At 43.4% G+C, this 20,086-nt stretch overlaps 1 protein-coding gene across 2 annotated transcripts in view; it reads right to left on the bottom strand.

The window, feature by feature from the left end:
• Positions 1-20,086, bottom strand: part of LOC144799615 (hydroperoxide isomerase ALOXE3-like) — a 186,609-nt gene that overhangs the window by 119,750 nt on the left and 46,773 nt on the right. For both annotated transcript variants that reach the window (XM_078671024.1, XM_078671025.1), the window contains exon 3: positions 16,512-16,596. In XM_078671024.1, coding sequence (XP_078527150.1) covers positions 16,512-16,596 — 85 coding nt within the window. The remainder of the gene's footprint in view (positions 1-16,511; positions 16,597-20,086) is intronic.

The following is a 20,086-nucleotide window of genomic DNA, read 5'->3' as shown; positions in this document are numbered from 1 at the left end:
GCTGTTTATCTCCATGTCAGCTATGTGTGATGGAAACCTATCTGATAGTTTTACCATTTCACTAGGGAAAATAAACTTACAACTGATATGTGCCATCTTAAATGGCACCAAATATTAGCCCAGGTAGACATTTCACTTGCCATAAACCAGGATCTGCAAGCAACTCTTCTTAAAATACATAATGTCCACACCAATGAAGAGGGCCACAAGGATATTAGTGCTCTATACAATCAGTCTTTAACGCATTTTGGCTTACTTCACTGTCCCTGTTATACAGCTTAAAAAAATTAGCTCACAAACCTAGCTCATGCTATAAGGGGTAATGTCATCAGCTGAAAAGTACTCTGTTGCAGCCAATGAAAGCTCAGGGTACTGACAAATCTCAGTTATTAGGAAAGCCTATAAAAAGTTGTTGGAAAAAGCAAAAAGAGACTAGGACGAACAAAGGAGTCTGGACCTTAAAGAGGCCTTCTCAGAAAGGGATGCTACCAAGTTCTGGGTGCTAGTCTTGAGGATTGGAAATGCTGCTGCATTGCAACCTACTAACGTTGTTTCCCCGACTGAGGGCTTTGACGACTTCAAGAACCTGTACCACCATAGCACGATGATGCCATCTGAGAGTCATATATGTCTACTGATTTTCTGCTTAGTGCCAAGCCAATGTTTGACTTATCCGATATCTTATAGTCCTTTAATGCTATCATGAGAGGAAGGGCTGTTGGCCCAGATGGCATACCAGCTGACATTTTCCTCCATGATATGAAAGTATAATCTGAATATGTACTCATCCTCACCAATGCCATTGCTAAGGGTGCATCCATTCTAAATTGCTGGAAGGGGTACCATCATGTTTCCAATCTATAAAAAGGAGAACAGGTCCCAGCCGGCAAATTATAGGCTTATAAGCCTAATAGATCACATTAAAAAGGTTTTCAGCTGTTGTGTACTATTTAACATTCAGGATTGGATAGATGCAGACAATGTTCTAAGCCCTTTTTAGGCTGGGTTCCAGAAGAGAGTATCCACGATTGAACACTTCTTCCGCTTCCTGTTAATTTATTGAAAAACAGTAGTTATCTGCATTGTTAATTTAAAATCTGCTTTTGACTTGGTCCCTCACCCAAAACTATGGCAAGTTCTCAGCTACATGGGCATGCACCCCAACATTTTGTTTACAGTGATACCCGTTCATAAAAACAACTATACCAGATCCGTTGAGGCACACAGGACCAGCTGACTGAGAGGGTGCCATTGTCTAAGGGCTTTCGTCAGGGCTGTGCACTGGCCCTAACTTTGTTCTCATTGTATCTAAATGATATTGTACACTTTTTATCTGTGCCCATACTGAGGCCCCCTCATTAGCTAATGTGAAAAATATATATTCTCCTCTTTGCTGATGATAATCTGTTGATCTCCAGGACACCAAGTGGGTTTCAAAAACTTTTCCTTACTTTGATGAGTTTTGCTGAACTTGAGGTTGGAAATCATCACTGCAAAAACTAGACATGTTTTTCAACCAGCACATATCGCTTAAAGCATGATTAGTATCAGGAGGGATTCCCCTAGAGAAGGTGGACTCTGTTGCCTATTTGGGTGTCAGTCGCTCCGCTACTATGTCATGGAAACCACACATTAGCAATCAGCTGTCCAACATAGACAGATAGTTGGTACAATTTTTAAAGAGCATTGAGCCTCTTTTAGCAAACCGATAGCTCCTGCCTTCCAGGTCTATGAGGCGAAGGTGCTGGGCTCTGCTGTCAATGGTGTGGAGTTTTGGAATTTCATTAACATCAATGAGCTGATTAGATCTGAGATTAATTTTGTTTAAATGTTATCCTCCTACCTTCCAGCATACCCTCTTACCCTTTAACATTGGACATGGGTGTAAAAAGTTTAGAAGACAAGGCCAGACTCTGCTGCCCATGGCTGTATTTGCGGAGATTATTGTCTAAGCCAGAGTTAGCTCATTATGTCACTGCTTTTATTTTATTTCTAAAGTTTCATATAGCGTAGACTTGACCCTAGTGTGGTATCAGAGCGCTTTACAATTGGTTAGGCAAGATGAAAATATGACAACCAAGCAACAATGCTGTTAATGCCCATTGCAAATCGGGAAGAGGTCAAAGTGTTAACCACCCAGACGACAAACGGCAAGTGTGAGCCTAGGTTGGGATATTGTGACAGTCACATTCCATATGCTGAGTCGGAGAGTTCTATTGTAAATATTTGTTTATCAGAAACAATCTGACTTCTATTTTGAATGGAATGATTGATGGAATCAATCTGATATCAGGGGAAAGGGAGTTCAAGATTCTAGGGCCCATTCCGGAGAAGGCTCAGTTGTAGGTTTTCGTTTTATGTAATTTCTGTAGTTTTATCAGTAAGGTGCTGGCACTACTACAGGATATGCAGCTGAAGATCAATTCCAGTTTATCAGCTAGATACTTCGGTGTGTTAAAGTGTAGTGCTTTATGTGTCAAGCAGGCATTTTTCAGCTGTATCCTTGCCTCATAGGCAAGCCAGTGTCTTCAGATCAGGAGTGATGTGCTTCTTTTTCTTGGATCCAGTGATGAGGCTTGCAGCAGAATTAAGGGGTGCCTGAAATGGAACCAGTTTGGATCTAGTCAGGCCAGATAAGGCAGTACTTCCATATGCTAACCTGGGGATTACTAGTACTTGTACAGCTACGTTTAGGTTGTTGAGGGGGAGAAAGGTTTTTATTTGCATTAGTATGTTGATTTGAAGGTTGGCTCCTTTGGTGGCTGTGCTGATTTGTTTTTGCATGTTGAGCTTCTTGTCGAGTGTTATTCCCAGTGATCTCATGGAATCAATAACTTGTGGAAGGCAATTGACGGCTGTTAGATATTCCATTCAATCTTTGATGTTGAGGGATCCTTTTGGTGGGGTGATTAAGAGGAATTTCATTTTGAGCGAGTTGAGTTTTAGGTGGCTTTCTTGTCAGCCAGTTTTGGGTTTTTTGAAGAGTTGAGTTGAGTAGACATATATAATCCGGGGAGGAGATTTTAGGTACAGTTCAGTGTTGTCTGCATACATGTGGAATTTCACATTGGGGAATTTCAGAATATCTTTTAGGGGCTCCATGAAGAGGTTGACGAGAGTAGGTGATTGGGTGGACCCCTGTGGGAGTGGAATGGAATTGGACAGAGTTTGGCAACCCTTGAGTCTCTTGTGTACATAGTTGTGCATGGACTCATTTCTCCAGGAGCTTTGCTAGAGACAGAATGGTGGAGATAGGTCAGAAATTAGTTGATTTTGAATGATCTGCTGAGGGTTTTTTTAAGATGAGGGTTACTTGTCCTATTTTTAGGCAGTCTGGTATAAACCCTTGAAGTAGTGAAGCATTCAAAATCTTTGACCACAGTGGAAGTAAAGACGCTTTAATATCCTTGAAGAGGTTGCAGTACGGGTTTGACGGTTTTAATGACAACAAGATGTTAAGATTAGAAGTTTCCTCAACAGGAGTTAATGTGTTCCAAATTTTTTTGTTTTTAATGGTGAGATCAGTGTGGTCCGTGGACTGAGTGACAGCCGTCAGCTGCCAGCCGTCGGTGTGAGAGGATCCGCTGAGAAATGCCACCGCCGCTGCTCCGAGAGAAATGCTGCCGAGCTGAGGATCCTGTTCACAGCTCTTGTTTCCTTCTTCGCCCCCCCTGCAAACCTGCAGGGCAAGTGTCTGTGGGGTTGAGCGAATTAGAGTGGTGTGCAGAGTTGCGGTGCGGCATTCTGTGAGAAAGAGCCGCGAGGGGCGCACCGTGAGCCTGGCCAGCATCTACCGTACCAACTACCGCACCACCGCCCCCCAAGCAGCGGGAAGAGCTCTGCTGACTTCTGTCTGCCTTTGTCGCCATGAGGAGCAGGAACTAAGGGGCTACTAAGGAGCCACTGTAGAAGTAGAAGGTAGGAGCCTTTGTCGCCACGAGGAGCAGGAACAAAGGGGCTACTAAGGAGCCACTGTAGAACTAGAAGGTAGGAGCGAAAGAGTGCCCGTTAATAAACAGCAAAGAGCGGGTGAAGAGTGACTGCAGTCTGCTGATAGTCTGGCAGCTTGCGCTTGCAGCCTGGGTCTTGTGGTCAGAGGTGAGCGGTGAGTGGCACTGGAAGTTACCCCACCTAATGAAATAAGGGAAGGTCACGGTTGACGTGAAGGGGGGTGGTGGAGAGCTAACTGAGAACTGTTTGATGCTGATGCAGAGACTGGTTCAGAGAGCAGAGCGGTGTGGAGCAGAGACCACTGGAACGCTGGTCTGTGGTTAGACTGCCAAAAACAGCCAAAACAGTCTTCGGCCACGCCAAAGCAGGCACCCTTCCCCTTCTTCTTCCCCTTCTGGTTACTTTGAAGCCTTGGCAAGATTACCAAACAGAGCTTTCAGCCCTGGTTAAACTCTGGTTAAGGAGGGCCACACTGGCCACACTGGCCCATAGGAGGACACAAGTGAGCTTCTGCCACGCCCAGCCGCCTCTGGCTTGTCTGTCCACCTGCCTGTCCACCCATCTGTCCACCTGACGGATCACCTGATTTACCCCGTTCAACCTAATGAAATCAACCAACATGCCACATAGCAGGGAAGCCATTGAGAGTGGCTTTGGAAGAGGAACCACACAGAGCTGGAAACTGATCTACAAATTACAGTACAAATTTCCTTACAAACTAGAGGACAGGGCACTGAAAGGCATATACAATCCCAGGCATAACCTTCCACACACACAGAAAGGGAGGCACAGGAGAAAGACCAAGCCAAATATGAACATGAGCAAACTCGCCAAACTTACCAGCTCAGGTAATAGAACAAAGTCAGCAACAAGGAAGCAAGCACGATTGGCGTCCACCCCTCTGCCGTACTCACCTAATTTAAGTCCCAAAATTGACACCAAGTGAATCTGCAAATATTTCATCCCAATAACGCCTCGACAAGATACACTGGGAAAAAATAAGTTATACAGCAACGCACTAATACACACAATGCTACAAGCCAAAAGGCGCAAGAGTCAGAGTCAGAGACAGGAAAGGACCCAGGAAACAACTCAGGAAATAAGAAGCCAGGGCAACGTGAGACCTACAGATGTGATGCTACACCCCGTCGGAAACATCAACACAGACTCAAACCCACACTGGGAGAACGTGAAAGAAAGGCCTGGGTACGGAGACACGGAAGTGCTTGAAACCATAACTCCAACCACGAACCCAGCACCCCAGGAGGAGAGTTAAAGGCACATACAATCCCAGGCATAACCTTCCTCACACACAGAAAGAGAGGCAAAGGAGAAAGAACAAGCCAAACACAAACATGAGCAAACTCGCCAAACTTACCAGCTCAGGTAATAGAACAAAGTCGGCAACAAGGAAGCAAGCACGGTCGGCGTCCACCCCTCTGCCATACTCACCTAATTTAAGCCCCAAAATTGACAGCAAGTGAATCTGCAAATATTTCATCCCAATAACGCCTCGACAGAATACACTGGGAAAAAATAAGTTCTACAGCAACACACTAATACACACAATGTTACAAGCCAAAAGGCGCATGAGTGAGAGTCAGAGACAGGAAATTACCCAGGAAACAACTCAGGAAATAAGAAGCCAGGGCAGCGGGAGACCTCCAGATGTGATGCTACACCCCGTCGGGAACATCAACACAGACTCAAACCCACACTTGGAGAACGTGAAAGAAAGGCCTGGGCACAGAGACACAGAAGTGCTTGAAACCATAACTCCACCCACGTACCCAGCACCCCAGTAGGAGATGCAAGTCGTATCAGGCCAGAGTCAGCGCGAGGAAAAAACCCAGGGCAACGCACAAGGGCATGGAGACCTAGAAGTACTTGAAATTTCATCAGCATTATAGCACTCAGAAACCCAGGGAAATCTTAGAAATATCTTCCACTCAAGAATCAAAAAACAAAGGTAAAGATTACCATCACACGTACAGGGATCTCACGACGGACTCACAGGCAGAAAGCAGACACAACCTGAATGTTCTGTCTCCTTCCCCTTCCCAAGCACGGAGCCTATCAGCAATTAAAATCTTCACCTTTAACCCCTTCTGTGCTCATGACGAGCTGAGCTCGTCATGAGTTGCGCCGCTCGCATGCTCATGACAAGCTCAGCTCGTCATGTAACGCAGCTTTTTTTAAAATGCCGCACACAGCGGGAAAACCGCTAGCGGCGATGCAGTTAACCAAAGCCTACCCCTGATGGAAGAAGAACAGAGAACATAATCTCCTCCACTCCACTGCCGAAATTAAGTGCACACCCCAGATGGGATGTCACAATCAAAATTCTCTACTGTCTTCAATCAACTCCACTTTAACAACGGATATCTACGTATTCACCTGGCAAACGCAAAAATTGGAAATACAAATGGATACCATGCAGGCAATCACGATGGCCATGATAAACATTGAAGCTAAAATCGACACTCTAACTGGAAAACTAGATCTGTTGAGAACATTACCACCCACCAGGTATTCATGTTTACCGAGAGTGGAGAAGCTTAGCTTACTTCCAGAGGTTTTAACATCTATTAATACAGAACTTAAGCAAAGGCATCGGACCACTACAGCCCAGCCCCAACAAAGAACTCCTGAAAGAACATTGAAGGATGCAAATGGAATTAATGTCCCAGCGAGTGCAGCAAGAGCCCCTAAAGTGCCACCACAAACAGCAATGAGTAATACGAACCTCTGTGTGGGCAATATATGCCCAGTAGAAACGCGGAGCCACAGAAACTCTATCCAACTTTTCAAAACGAAAACTGTGGCACCAGGCCAGAAAATGGCCAGTCAAATAATATAACAAAACCAAAAATAATCACAAATCCGCATACCAATGAGGGACAGTCAGACAAAATTCGAAGAGGGGCCCCATCCTGTGCTGGAAGTGACACCACAAACAGTCAGTACATGTACCTCACCTATAAAGCAGTATCAAGAAATTCATATGCAGGAAACCAGGTCCCACGCTATCGTCAGAGAACCCCAGCCCCCCTATATCAAACCGAAACAACACCTAGGGAATTAAAACTAGCTACAATGATAATAGAGCGACCATAACTAATGCACATGGACTGGCCACACATCCGACTGACGAACACCATAGGGCACAAGGGCAAACTAAGTAGAGGATGACATCACAATCTTCACACCCGAATACACATCACGGGGAAGCACAGACATTTTAAACAGGACCAATATTGTACAAATATTTCAACATATCCCTGAGCTCTCCTCGATTGTGACCGGAGACTTCATTCAAGTCCAATTTAAGCTAATGGGCAACAATGAAACAAAAGAGTTGTCAATACTAAAATGGAAAAATGACACCATACCACAAACAATTATGACTTAAAATGATTTCTTTGCAGATTGGGAGATTAAGGTACACATCCCCAAAGAGCAAACATACCCATTTATGTTAAAATCCGGCATCAACATCAAAAACACAGAGAACTCATGAAAGTCCTGCTTAAAAGGAACAAACTACGGGGCATATTATGAAGCACGGCGTTAACATTATCGCTGCTTTAGCCGTAGAGAATTCCCATAGAACACCTATAGTTCACACCAGAACATGGGCTTCTATGGAAATACACAAGAGCGTATTGTCAAGCCCATTATCGCCGCTTTAGCGGCAGTTTTCTGCCGCTAAAGCTGTGATAATGTTAACACTGTTTCTTGATAATATGCCCCTAAGTTACTCGCACTACAGCTTTCCCCAACTTAAGAATATACCTTTCACCTAACTCGGTGCAGGTACACAGAAAGCGAAAAGATGGACCTCAAATGAATCCACCAGGACGGAACACCAATAACCTGACCATCGATAAGAACATACTGCTCCTAGCAAACAAAGTAAAGATTCTCACAGCACTGGACTGAGGGACACTGTGAAAGCAATTTCATGGAATGTGTAGGGGTTAAAAACAACTTTCCAGGACACAGAATCAGTTGACTTCCTACAGTCTGGGGATCTGTTATGCCTCCAAGAAACTTGGCAGCTAACCTCAGCATCCATTCCAGGCTTCACGGAATTTCAACAGCCGGCAAAAAAGCACAACATATTCGGAAGACCGACGGAGGGACTATATACACACGAATAAGCAGTAACATAAAAGCTACACTCCTACTTAACACAGGAATGGCCCAAGCTACTCTTTTGAAAGGCTTCAAATTGAACGGCTGGCCACTAAATATTTTACTTGTGAACATCTACTTTAACACTAAGGAATCATCAAGACCCAGCGCCATGAGGGCCCTATTGGATGAACTGGAAGAGCTACTAAGTAGCCAGCCAAATTGTGGGATTATAATCGCCGGTGATTTTAATACTCGTAACATAGGGACTGCACCTATCGATGCCCTACCAATGGACATGGCTGAAAAGCTAATGAATACATTTTTAAATACACATAGACTAAAACCAACACAAACCCTCAACCACCCCAAGATGGCCTCGAACACAGAACTACTGGGAAAAATCAAAACCACGATCGACTATATCATTGTGTGTAAACGCTTGTATGGACATGTGTCAGAAAATCAGAAACCTGTGCTCAGGACGAGCGATGATCTCCCACTGGCCATAACCTTTGCATTACAAATGGCCATGCAACCGCTCATTGCCATAGTGGGTTACACTGAGGGGGAGGAAATTCACACCTTACAGAAGAGAATAAAATGGAACATAATAAACAGCATTATGCAGGTGGAAAACCATCTGTCCTAGTCTCGCTCACGAACTTACAGCAGGCAACATGTGCGAAAATTGGATCAAACTGGTGACAGAGGTGTATGAGCTTTTGATATTCAGACAAATAAACCACCGACGAACACCTGGAGAAGGGATCTGTTGCCAACCACAACCACGGGGCGCAAAAGTGGGGCAAAGCAAGGGGGCCTTGAGATCAACCATTCACATCCATAAACGAGAGGAAAAGGCCAAAACACTCCAAAATCAAATCCTAGCTAGGAAAATTCACAGGAAAATTGTATTTGACAGCAAAAGAAAACAGCAAAAACCCAAAGGTTGCACATCCACAGCCTGCTGACCCCAAATAAACAGGCAGAATTCTGGTCATATATCAATAGGCTCTCAGGGCACGGCCACGATAGGCGCAACGTGGTTTACAGCTATTCATGGATTGCCCACGTGGCCGCAATATATTGTCGTGTGCCAAGTCAGGCTCAGCCTCATCTGCAACATCTTCATATCATCGGTGATTTGCGAAATAGCATCGCTCCACCCATCGAAGATTCAGCCATACAGCCAGTAACGGGGAAACCCTCGTATTGCAAAGAAACATCAGCTCACCATGTCGAAGTGAATCGTGTCACACTAATCCTAAAAAATATCATAATGGATGGAGCACTAGGTCCCAGTGGTTTTCCAGGACATCTCTTCAAAGAAGACTGCAATTTTTGGGGTAGCAAACTTACACCACTTTACCATTATTGCTTGACCAACTCAACAGTCCCAGAGACCTGGAAAGGTTCTCTGCTGCAACCCATTCTTAAAAAGGGAGACACTGGGGATCCAATGAACTATAGGCAGATTGCTGTCTTGGACATCAAGATAAAAGGACATGCAAGCCTCCCTCTGCAAGATTTACAGGAATGGGCCGACAACAATGAAATCCTTCCAGCCTACCAATCTGGTTTAAGGCCTGGAGCATCAACGATGGATAATATCTTAGTTCTAGCAGAACAGTCCACACAGAAAAAGGAGCTGCCACTCTTTGCATGTTTCGTGGACTACTCCGCGGCATTTGATGGCATTTACCGGAGCCTGTTGTGGCGGAAACTGCAAAACTTGGGGGGTACCACCAATACTGCTGAAAGCAATAATCAGACTTTACACCGGAACGTGGGTACAGGTGAAACTCACGACAAATGCAGCCACTAAAAAGATCCCAACAGATCGAGGGCTGAAACAAGGCTGTGTGCTGGCGCCCCTCCTTTTTAACTTATACACAGCGGACCTTGGCAATGTATTATCAAAGGCTAACCTTCTGTCTCCTAAAATTGGCTCAACTAGATTATTCTTAACCGCATGCGTGCAGCGGTAATTTTTGCGCTGTGCGGCTTTTTTTGAAATACCGCGTTACATGACGAGCTGAGCTCGTCATGAGCATCCGAGCGGCGCAACTCATGACGAGCTCAGCTCGTCATGAGCATGGAAGGGGTTAATGCAATATGCGGAAAATATAGTGTTATTGGACCACACCAAAACAGGCATGCAACGATTATTGGAAGCTCTAAACAAGTACAGCAAGTTCAACAACAACAACAACCTAAGGGCATATGCAGGAAAGACGAAGGTGGTAATATTTGGGAAGTATGCCAATAAACTTAGACAACACTGGAGACTAGGCATCTTGAATATAGCAACAACAATCAAATACAACTACCTGGGGTCTGGCACTCGAGCAATGTGAAACCCACGGCACACATCCATGGAAACAAAAGCTAAGGCAGTGCTGTATGCCCTATGCAAGCAGAATTCTAAATTAAGCAGCCCATCCACCAAATCCATCAGAAAGGTCATAAGCACTAAATTGTTACCCTCTCTCACATACTGCCAACTAGCATTCTCAGCGGCTTATAGTAACATCTTGGAACAAGCCAACTGTTGAGCGTTTAAGCAAATCTTTCAAATACCAACATATGCCCGGAATGGATTGCTCCGATTGGAATTTGGGCTCAACAAACAGAGCTACGAGCATTGGGCCTAGATTGTGCGGTTCTATCGAGAGGTAAGTGCTGCTTCCTCACACTCAATGAAAGCAATCTTAAAAACAATTTTTGAGGAAGAAAACTTATGGTCCAATAGCCTGCACACCACCTGCACCGAATTGCATCTTGACATGTCCAACTGGCAGGATTTTATCCATCAGCCCGGTATCCTAAAATAGATTTTTTTTAAAACAAGTTAGATTGCTCTCTAAGGAAGAGGATATGAAGGAACTGAGGCTCTCCAATAGTAACATCAGGATTCTTGCCACCTCCTCTGAGGACTGCCTAAAGCAGCCTTACCTTGACGCCGCTTTAAATAAGTCAATCTTAAAGCGAATCTTAGCAGTGAGACTTATGGTGCTGCTGATAAAAGACATTAACAAGCGCTGGAAATCATTAGAGGTGGTCAGTAGTTGCCGACTGTGCCAATAGTATGAGGAAACCATGGCTCACTTAGTTTGCATATGCCACTGTTTAGCACAGGCACGCCACATTTTACTAACACCATTGTTTCTAAAATATGCAACACGCACATGTCAAGATGCGATGGAACTTCTCTTTAACTTTGACATTCCAAAGGAACTGGCAAGATTTGCAAAATTTGCACATAAGGTGAAATAACTTTTAGCTAATGCCTCGCACATTGCACTTAAATTGAATTCCTCACGCCGATGGCACCGAATACGTACCTGACAATTGTCACCATGGAAACTTTTCTAGGTCCCACAAAGAAGAGCGAAAGTTTGCACTTCAGTGAAAAAACACTAAACCATCGCCTAATTAGGGATTGTAACTAATTCAAGGCATTGACAGCTGACTATTTGCACTGTTTTACTTATTTTAGCTTCAAATGTAATATTTTAAATCTATTTTATTCATGTGGTATTTATTATTGGTTGAATAGATACCGTCCATAACTGAATTAAGTGCTGGTTCCCCATTGTAACAATTTTAATTAATTGAAACAATAAAATGTATTTCAAGTCAAGACTGAGCGACAAGAGATGGGTTTGGGCTATTTGGAGGCATCATCGGGAGGGGATCAAGCACCGTCTGGAGATCAATTTCAACCTTAGTTTTCTTATTGATGAACAAGGGGGCAAATTCATTGTAGTTTGGCTGATAATTTGAATCAGTTGGGAGGGGGTTTGCTTTTTGACTGGATTATTGTTTGACAATCTCAAATAGTTTTTGGGGGGTGATTTCTAGCCTTGTCAAGTTGAGTTCTAAAGAAATTTGCTGTTGAGTTTCTGATGCTCTTGTTGTTGGTGCACTTCAGTGATCTCAGGTGATTAAGGTGTTCTAGGGACAGTGATGATCTCCAAACCTTGTTTTCCTAGGCTTAGATTGCGTGTTTCTGTTTTTAGGTTTTTATTGAACCAAGGTATGGAGTCTTTAATGGTGAGTCATTTTAGTTGTAGGGGTGCAATGGTGTCCAGAAAGGTTGTCATGGAGTTGTTGTAGTGGTTTGTCAATTCATGGACATCAGACATGACCGTTTAAGGAGGGAAGATGTTATTGATTAGCATTGTCAGAACATTGGGGTGTATGTTCCTAGTGTTCCTATTCAGGTGTTTGGGATTTTCAAGTTGAGATTTATGCGACTTCACTGATTCATTGATTAGGAAGGTGATGCGGTGATGGTTGGTCCAATCGCATGGGTTGATGGATTCAAGTTGAATGGAGTTTGCCCCAGTAATGATTAGATCCAAGGTCACACCCAGGTTGTGAGTAGGACTGTCACAGATGTGGATGAGGTTGAGGTCTGCTAGGAAGGTTTTAACGCTGAAAACTGATCGGTCATTCGGGCCATTCCAGTGTATGTTAAAATCACCAAGGAAGATCTGGGTGTAGTGGTGTCCTACATTGGGAGTGATGGTTTCCATAATTTGTTTCGTGAATGATAAGTTGTTACCTGGAGGGTGGTATATCAGGCATAGTTTGCATGGTTTATTGTTGCTAGTCATGTATAAGCATAGGTATTCACAAGAGGATAGTTTGGTGGCTATAGAATGTTTCACTCCAAGGTTACTGCGTTATATGCAGGCGATGTCTCCACTCGGTTTGACTTGTCGGTCTGATCTTATACTGTCATAGCTAGTTGAGACTAGCATGTCAAGGATTGGAGTAGAGGAGTCATTTAGCCATGTTTCTGTTGTAGTAATAGTTCTATCTCTTTAGCAAGGATAAGGTCTGCATAACCTGCCACGTCTTTCATAGCTGATCTGCAATTGAGAAGCATGCATTTCCGGTGTGGTTTGGTGTCATCTGGGGACATCTGTGTGATGCGGGCTAGCATAAGTTTGGCCCTATTTACATCTCTCCAATTCTGACTGGGTTTGCTGTGTTGGTTTGAGGTGATTGTTTGGATATGAGCTAGATTGTATTGTTGTGACTGTTTATATGTGTGTAGAAGGGAGTGAATGTCATTGTCTGACAGTGGATACTTTAGTCAAGTGGGCCTTTTGGTAGCATCATTGTAATGTAAAGATTACCATTTTGTGAGATGGGGTGGTGAGATTGGTGGTTGTGAGGAATTGTTTGGTGGGTGGAGGAGGGCTGAGTCTATTATTTCCTGGAAACCATTTGGCGCATTTGGTGCAGGTTATCATGGACATGATATTTATTAGGCTTTGTATGCCAGAATTGAGTTGGTGTAGGCTTTGAGTGATTGAGTCTAGTCTGGATTGTATTGAAGCACGGGAGTAGGATGATAAGGTTGATGATAGATGGCTGGGAGAATGAAGGGTAGTCTGGGTGGTGTTGTTAGAATGGTGCTCCTCTGTGTGGATAGGTGGGGGAGGTTTGGAAGGGCATGGTTTCTGGCTTGTGATGTGAGGGAGTAGAGATCATGAGCCTTTTGGGGAGAGATGGTTGAGATGACTGGGTCATGGGCAAGATAAGATTATCTAAGGGAGTGAACATTGAGGGTGTGTTACAGACATCTTCAATGTTGTGCATCTCTGTAGTCCTTGTACAGTTGTGACGTGACAGTGCTAATTTGTTTGGTGTTTTGTTGGGAGTCACTACACCCTCTCAAGTGGTATGGAAGTGTTGGTATTGTGTGGGTTAATCAGTATGCTGGTTCGAGGAGGGAACATGGGGAGACCGTTATTGTGGGTAGGCAGTGAAGTGACATTAGTTGAGGTGTTTTTGCAACATGCAACACCTATTGTGTACCTGCGAGGGAGCTGGGTCCCTGTTATATACTGCGTGATTGATGATAGGGAAAATGTTGTTGAACACATCTAGAATGCAGTTTGATGCCTGGACAAAGATAATCCCATTGCTGTAGATGGAGATGGCTACTTTAGCATTGAAAGCAGGTGAGGGAGCTACGGCTAGTCTAAGACTGTGCACAGTTTACTTGGATGTTGGGATCAGGAGCATATCATAGAGGGTTTTTCTCCAATGACCTCTTTGTTTGTGTGAAGCAAATAATATCATTTATTAAGGTTCCATTTGATGAGCAGAAGAAGCGGTCAGAGATTATGGATTCTTGGTGTTTATTGAGAATTCTGTGTTTAAAGATCTTGGAGGCCTATTTGGTTAGAGTGGTTGGGTAATTCATTTTATATGCATTGAGGCTATCCATTCCAGATTGGGTGGAGTGGGAGTAACTGAGCAGGAACCATGCCTAGCTAGGGGGGCTAGACCTAATATGGAGGTAGTAGAAGGACTTGAGCTGTGATGCGCAAAAAGAAAAACCCACAAAAAAAACAGACCTGCTCCACTGCGATAATGCGGTTTATCAGTGTAGCCAATGAGGATAGTTGCTCCTAAAGTGTCTGGGTTCTTGTCAGGGAAGGGTACAGGGAGGCCTTCTTTAAAGTCAGCAACATGCTTTACAGAATGTTATTAAGATAGACCATTTAAATAAAATTCACTGGCTTCACCATATCAAACTGACCCTTATCTCCATTGGCCTGGCTGATCTACAGGAAAACCCATCCGGTGGCATGATCCCCTCAAACAAGTCTCTGAAAAAGCTCTATTAGGCAAGAACAGTGTCTGACGATGCCCATAAAGCTGTCAGTGCCACTCTGTAAGGCAAATTAATTAATTTTACATACTCTTGTGCCTATGAGCCATTCTGGGATATTATTATAGTGCCAATGTATAGAAAGTTGTACTTTCAGTTTAGTGTGGGACCTTTACCACAGAAATCATTTACTTCGAAATGGCTGGCACCGGCATTCCCAGTTTGCCCAGTGTGCAATCTTTTGAAGGAGACTGTCTCGAATGCCCTCTTTGCTTGCCCGCCTATACTCGTGCATGCTCTTTTTGGCTATCACCTATTTGCAGGCACCTCGGTAGTAGAAGGCACAGTGTTGCGCTTCACATACTAAGAACTGACTGCCGGCCTTTATACACCTGTGTGGTTGCCTCATATGTGGCCGCTATGTGGTTGTTCCAAAGGAAGGCTGTATCCCTTCTCTCATGACAATTCCTACATTCCTTTCAAGCACTCTGTATCATACCTTGCTGCTACTGCCTGCAATTGACAGGTCCATCTGCAACTACCTGCTTCATTTCATTTTAATTGATATGTTTATGAATACTGCATGTGTGTTCCAATTGTGTTTTAATGTGTCTATTGTTTTAGGCACTTAGAATTACTTTTATTTGTATATTATATACTTTTATGGTCTTGGTTGCTGAAATAAAGGTATTTTTGCCTTTGAAAATGCCACTTAGTTTAAAATATTACAAAGTACTGAAACAGATGTCCATCAAAATGTTCTATTAGACAGGCTGCAACAAGGACCAGGGTCAGACTGGGTCACAAAACAGGTCCCATCACCAAATAAAAAGTGGCCCCCTTTAGTGAATCAAATAGGTAAACGTGGCCCACATTTGCATATCAAAGCAGTTTTAAACTTGTAAAGACAGGCTGTATAGATGTTTTGCAAGGTATGGGAAACTGAATGCATCTGTGATTTCTGCATGCAATGTTTGTTGTATTTAGAGATAAACAGTAAGCTGACCCACCAGACCATAAAACAGACACACAAACAGCCCAAAGGGCAGCCCACACACTGACCCTTCAGACGAGCCTTTTTGGCACTGCTGGACTACCCTGAAGGCCAGCCTGACCCTGACAGGGGCAATTGCCTCTGTTTGGACTTTTCCTTGTATTGTATGGTTATATCTATGTAGAGGTGGTAATGCTTATCATGGCACAAAGCTCACTGGGGAGAGTGCTGAACACTGAGGCAAGTGCCATAGGCTACATTTCGGAAAGTGTCCCCAAAGACAGAAAGGGTAATTGGGTACTTAATGTGTGGTAATGAGGGGTGGGATCTGCACCATCACCTTAGTTTATAAGATTGCAGTGCCCCTTATTTGTTTCTACTAGGGATAACCTTCCTGAAACTCTATACCCATTGTTCCGTACGCATAGTAATGCCGTTAGGGAGGGGGCTGACTATCACGAAAGTGTAGGTAAGCAAACTGTGCTCTTGTACAATTAATCAGATCAAAAACAGAGGAGACCGTTCAATAAGACAGATTATCACTGTTCACTGAAGAAGGAAACCCCCACGACAAAACCAAATCTTACCTTAAATGCTATTTAGTATTTAGTAACATGCTAAATTATAAATTACTTATGTTAATTGTTTGCCTGTACAAATTGTCATCATTAAAGTGCTGATAATATTATGATGTTAGCGTTGGCTATAAACTACAGAGAGGGAGATTTTTGTATCTCGGCTGCTAACGTGTTAGCACTATATAAGTTCACAGAACATAGAATAACTCACTTGAAGGTCTCTTGTCTCTCTTTCAGCTCGTTTTCTCGCCGCTTTAGGAGGAGGGGGTTGAGAGCTTCTTCAGAGGCCAGTGTAGCTGTAGGTAAAAAGAGTGATGTTCATGGAGGTCTTTCAGTAAAGGAATGTAATATATCACATGGAAACAATAAAAGGCACGAGTAAGAATGAGATGCCTATCAAATGCAAGAGAGAAGATCTGATTCAGGTGATGTTAACCTGCCCCAGGTAGGGAAGAGTTGGACTAACAGGCAACAAATTTGAAATTACCCAAGGACCAATTGTGTCACATTTCCCTTTAATAAAGTGTTCATTCTTTGTTTGGTTACTAGCTTTTTGCCAACTTCCTTGAGAAATATCCAAAGGATACCTTTATCTCTGAAACATTTGCTCCACCTACACCCTCCATACCTTCCTACAACCACCCCACCCCTCACAGACTCTTTCTTTTCCATACAAGGACAACAGATTGGTCAGTGGTATTAATCTCCAAATCCCCATGTAACGCAAAAGTCTTCCAGTACTTCAAACTGACCACAGTAGGGCGTTGATAAGGACCCTGGTCATAGCACACTGGAACTACTGCAATATCAGCTTCCCTAGACTCTGAGGACCTTCTTACCAAGATAGTTAAGATTATGCATGAAGTCCACCAAATGTGAAGACCTCCCCAAGCTGTCCCTAAATGTTCTTCACTGGCTTCCAGTTGAATTCAGGATCATATCCAAGGTTCTCTTCAGTCCATGAATGCAAGTGGGGCTAAGGCCCATAATACATACAGAAACTAGACCTACAGTGCTCCTCATCCTCCCTCCTGATTTGTTAATGACTACTGAAGAGGATGAAACATGATGACAGATTTATGGTAGTGCAGTAACCCTGGTTGTGGAACACCATCACACCAGATTGAATTGAACCTAACTACTAATTCCTGTATGATCCCTACTAATTCAGTAAGAGTGTGTGTTTGGAAAACATAAGCATCAGAACTATTGAGACTGAGTCCTCTCAAACCATCAGAATATGTTGATCTTGCTCCTGGCTTGTTCACACTGTCTTTATACACCGAAAAGGAATGAGAAGTATATCGTAAGGGTATACCCTCGGCTTTCCTATTTTACAATGCAATAAACACAAGGACAGGGGAGACCCAGTTATTTGTGACAGTGTCTGGCTTGCCTGTATCTGCGACAATTGAGCGTAAAACACCCAGGTAAATCAATGTTTGCTTCACAATTTTTCAAACAGTAAACATTCTGTGAGATGGTGTGAAAAAAGAAACTATATATATAAAGTTTTTTTTCACACCATCTCAGAGAAAGTTTACTGTCTGAGAAATTGAAGCTTCACAATTTCTCAGACAGTAAACCTTCTCTGAGATGGTGTGAAAAAAGAAACACCCTTGGAACCTGTTTGGTGTGGACTTGCAATAATTTTCTGAGAGCACGGGATACTACGTGACTAAAAACTTTGGAATTGTGATTACCGGCGCGCACGGCCGGGGTCCGTCCCACCTCCCTCGGGGCCACAGGCAGTGGATTGCAGAGCGAGCTTTTTTGGAATATATATATATATATATATATATATATATATATATATATATATATATATATATATATATATATATATATATATATATATATATATATATATATATATATATATATGTTCCCACAAAGCCTCCAAGCTTTAAAGCAGCACTCCACAGGAAACTGTTCATCCGAACCTTTATTACAAAATGAGGCAATTGTACAGGCTGGTGATTAAAATCCCCGACGTGTTTCTGTGCACACCTGCACATTAATCATCGGGTAGGCACACTGCAAAATCCGGGCTGGACTGTCACGATTATTTCTCCCATCTATTGCATGCTTTTCCCCAGTGAAATGCATGCTGGGCGCGGCAGTCCCAATTCTTCCCCTCTGGTGGGGTCCGATGTTTGCAATTAATTTTAGTTCGCCAGTATCAAATTCATTTTGTTCACAGCCCTCCAGTGGGCCCCAGTCTGTATAATCACCTCCACAATTATCAGGGTTTCCTGCGCTGGAACAGGCTGTGAAGGTCACAGCCACACAGACTCTTCCCAGTGTCAATGGCGGTGCAGCGCAGGAAACCCTGATAATTGTGGAGGTGATTATACAGACTGGGGCCCACTGGAGGGCTGTGAACAAAATGAATTTGATACTGGCGAACTAAAATTAATTGCAAACATCGGACCCCACCAGAGGGGAAGAATTGGGACTGCCGCGCCTAGCATGCATTTCACTGGGGAAAAGCATGCAATAGATGGGAGAAATAATCGTGACAGTCCAGCCCGGATTTTGCAGTGTGCCTACCCCATGATTAAGGTGCAGGTGTGCACAGAAACGCGTCGGGGATTTTAATCACCAGCCTGTACAATCGCCTCATTTTGTAATAAAGGTTCGGATGAACAGTTTCCTGTGGAGTGCTGCTTTAAAGCTTGGAGTTTTGAAAGACAAGGGAAACCCAGCGGGTAGCCAAGAACCATGGGTATAACTGCGTTATAGAAACAAGGGTTCCTAGCTTATTTAAATTATTCACAATACAGTATAGCACACAATAGACTACTATACGATAACTTTCCAATGCCCAGCCGGGCAGGAACTTTATTTTTTCAATCAATGTCAATTTCAACACAATATTTTTCTGACAAATAGTATGACACAAGCCTGTGCCGTACTTTGAAAGGGAGAAGATAGAGAAAAGTGAAAGGGGTGTTTTCAGGCAAGGAAAAAAGAGCAAAACAGGGCACTTATAATTGAAAAGAAATAGTGACAGTGTCGCCTGGAGTGAAACAAACAATATCAAATTTTGAAATGCTACATGTATGTACACTCATAGGTGTCGACGTTTCAATCCCTTCGCTCAATTAGTTAATTGGGATCATCATCAGGACTTAAAAATTAGAGTTGCCTGAATGTAACAAAGCCTCTATGTTGTGAGGTATTGAGTAAGGCGTCTGACTTGCTTCGGGCGCCCAGGGGTAGCGTCCAGGGATACAGTACTGGTCCTGGTTGAGGGGTTTAGATATTTCCCATCGTGGTTTGGAAGCCGGGCCATTGTGAGCTTGTTTTAATACGTATATGTTTCCAATTGAATCTTGGGGCGAAATGGCTCGATTTCTGAAAGCGCCGATTTTTAACGGGCTTATTTAGCGTTCTTGAATGGTACACTGAGGGCTCGATGGCCACTGGTAAATGGTGAATAGTTGTGCACTCTATACTCGATCAATGTCGTCAATGTCGACATTGATCGAGTATAGAGTGATTAAAACCACAATGGGAAATATCTAAACCCCTCAACCAGGACCAGTACTGTATCCCTGGACGCTACCCCTGGGCGCCCGAAGCAAGTCAGACGCCTTACTCAATACCTCACAACATAGAGCTTTGTTACATTCAGGCAACTCTAATTTTTAAGTCCTGATGATGATCCCAATTAACTAATTGAGCGAAGGGATCGAAACGTCGACACCTATGAGTGTACATACATGTAGCATTTCAAAATTTGATATTGTTTGTTTCACTCCAGGCGACACTGTCGCTATT

This window comes from Lissotriton helveticus, chromosome 12 (genome assembly GCF_964261635.1).
Source record: "Lissotriton helveticus chromosome 12, aLisHel1.1, whole genome shotgun sequence".
NCBI classification, from domain to species: Eukaryota; Metazoa; Chordata; class Amphibia; order Caudata; family Salamandridae; genus Lissotriton; species Lissotriton helveticus.
Note: the sequence above shows the minus strand (reverse complement) of the source record. Positions and strands in the feature narration are given on the sequence as shown.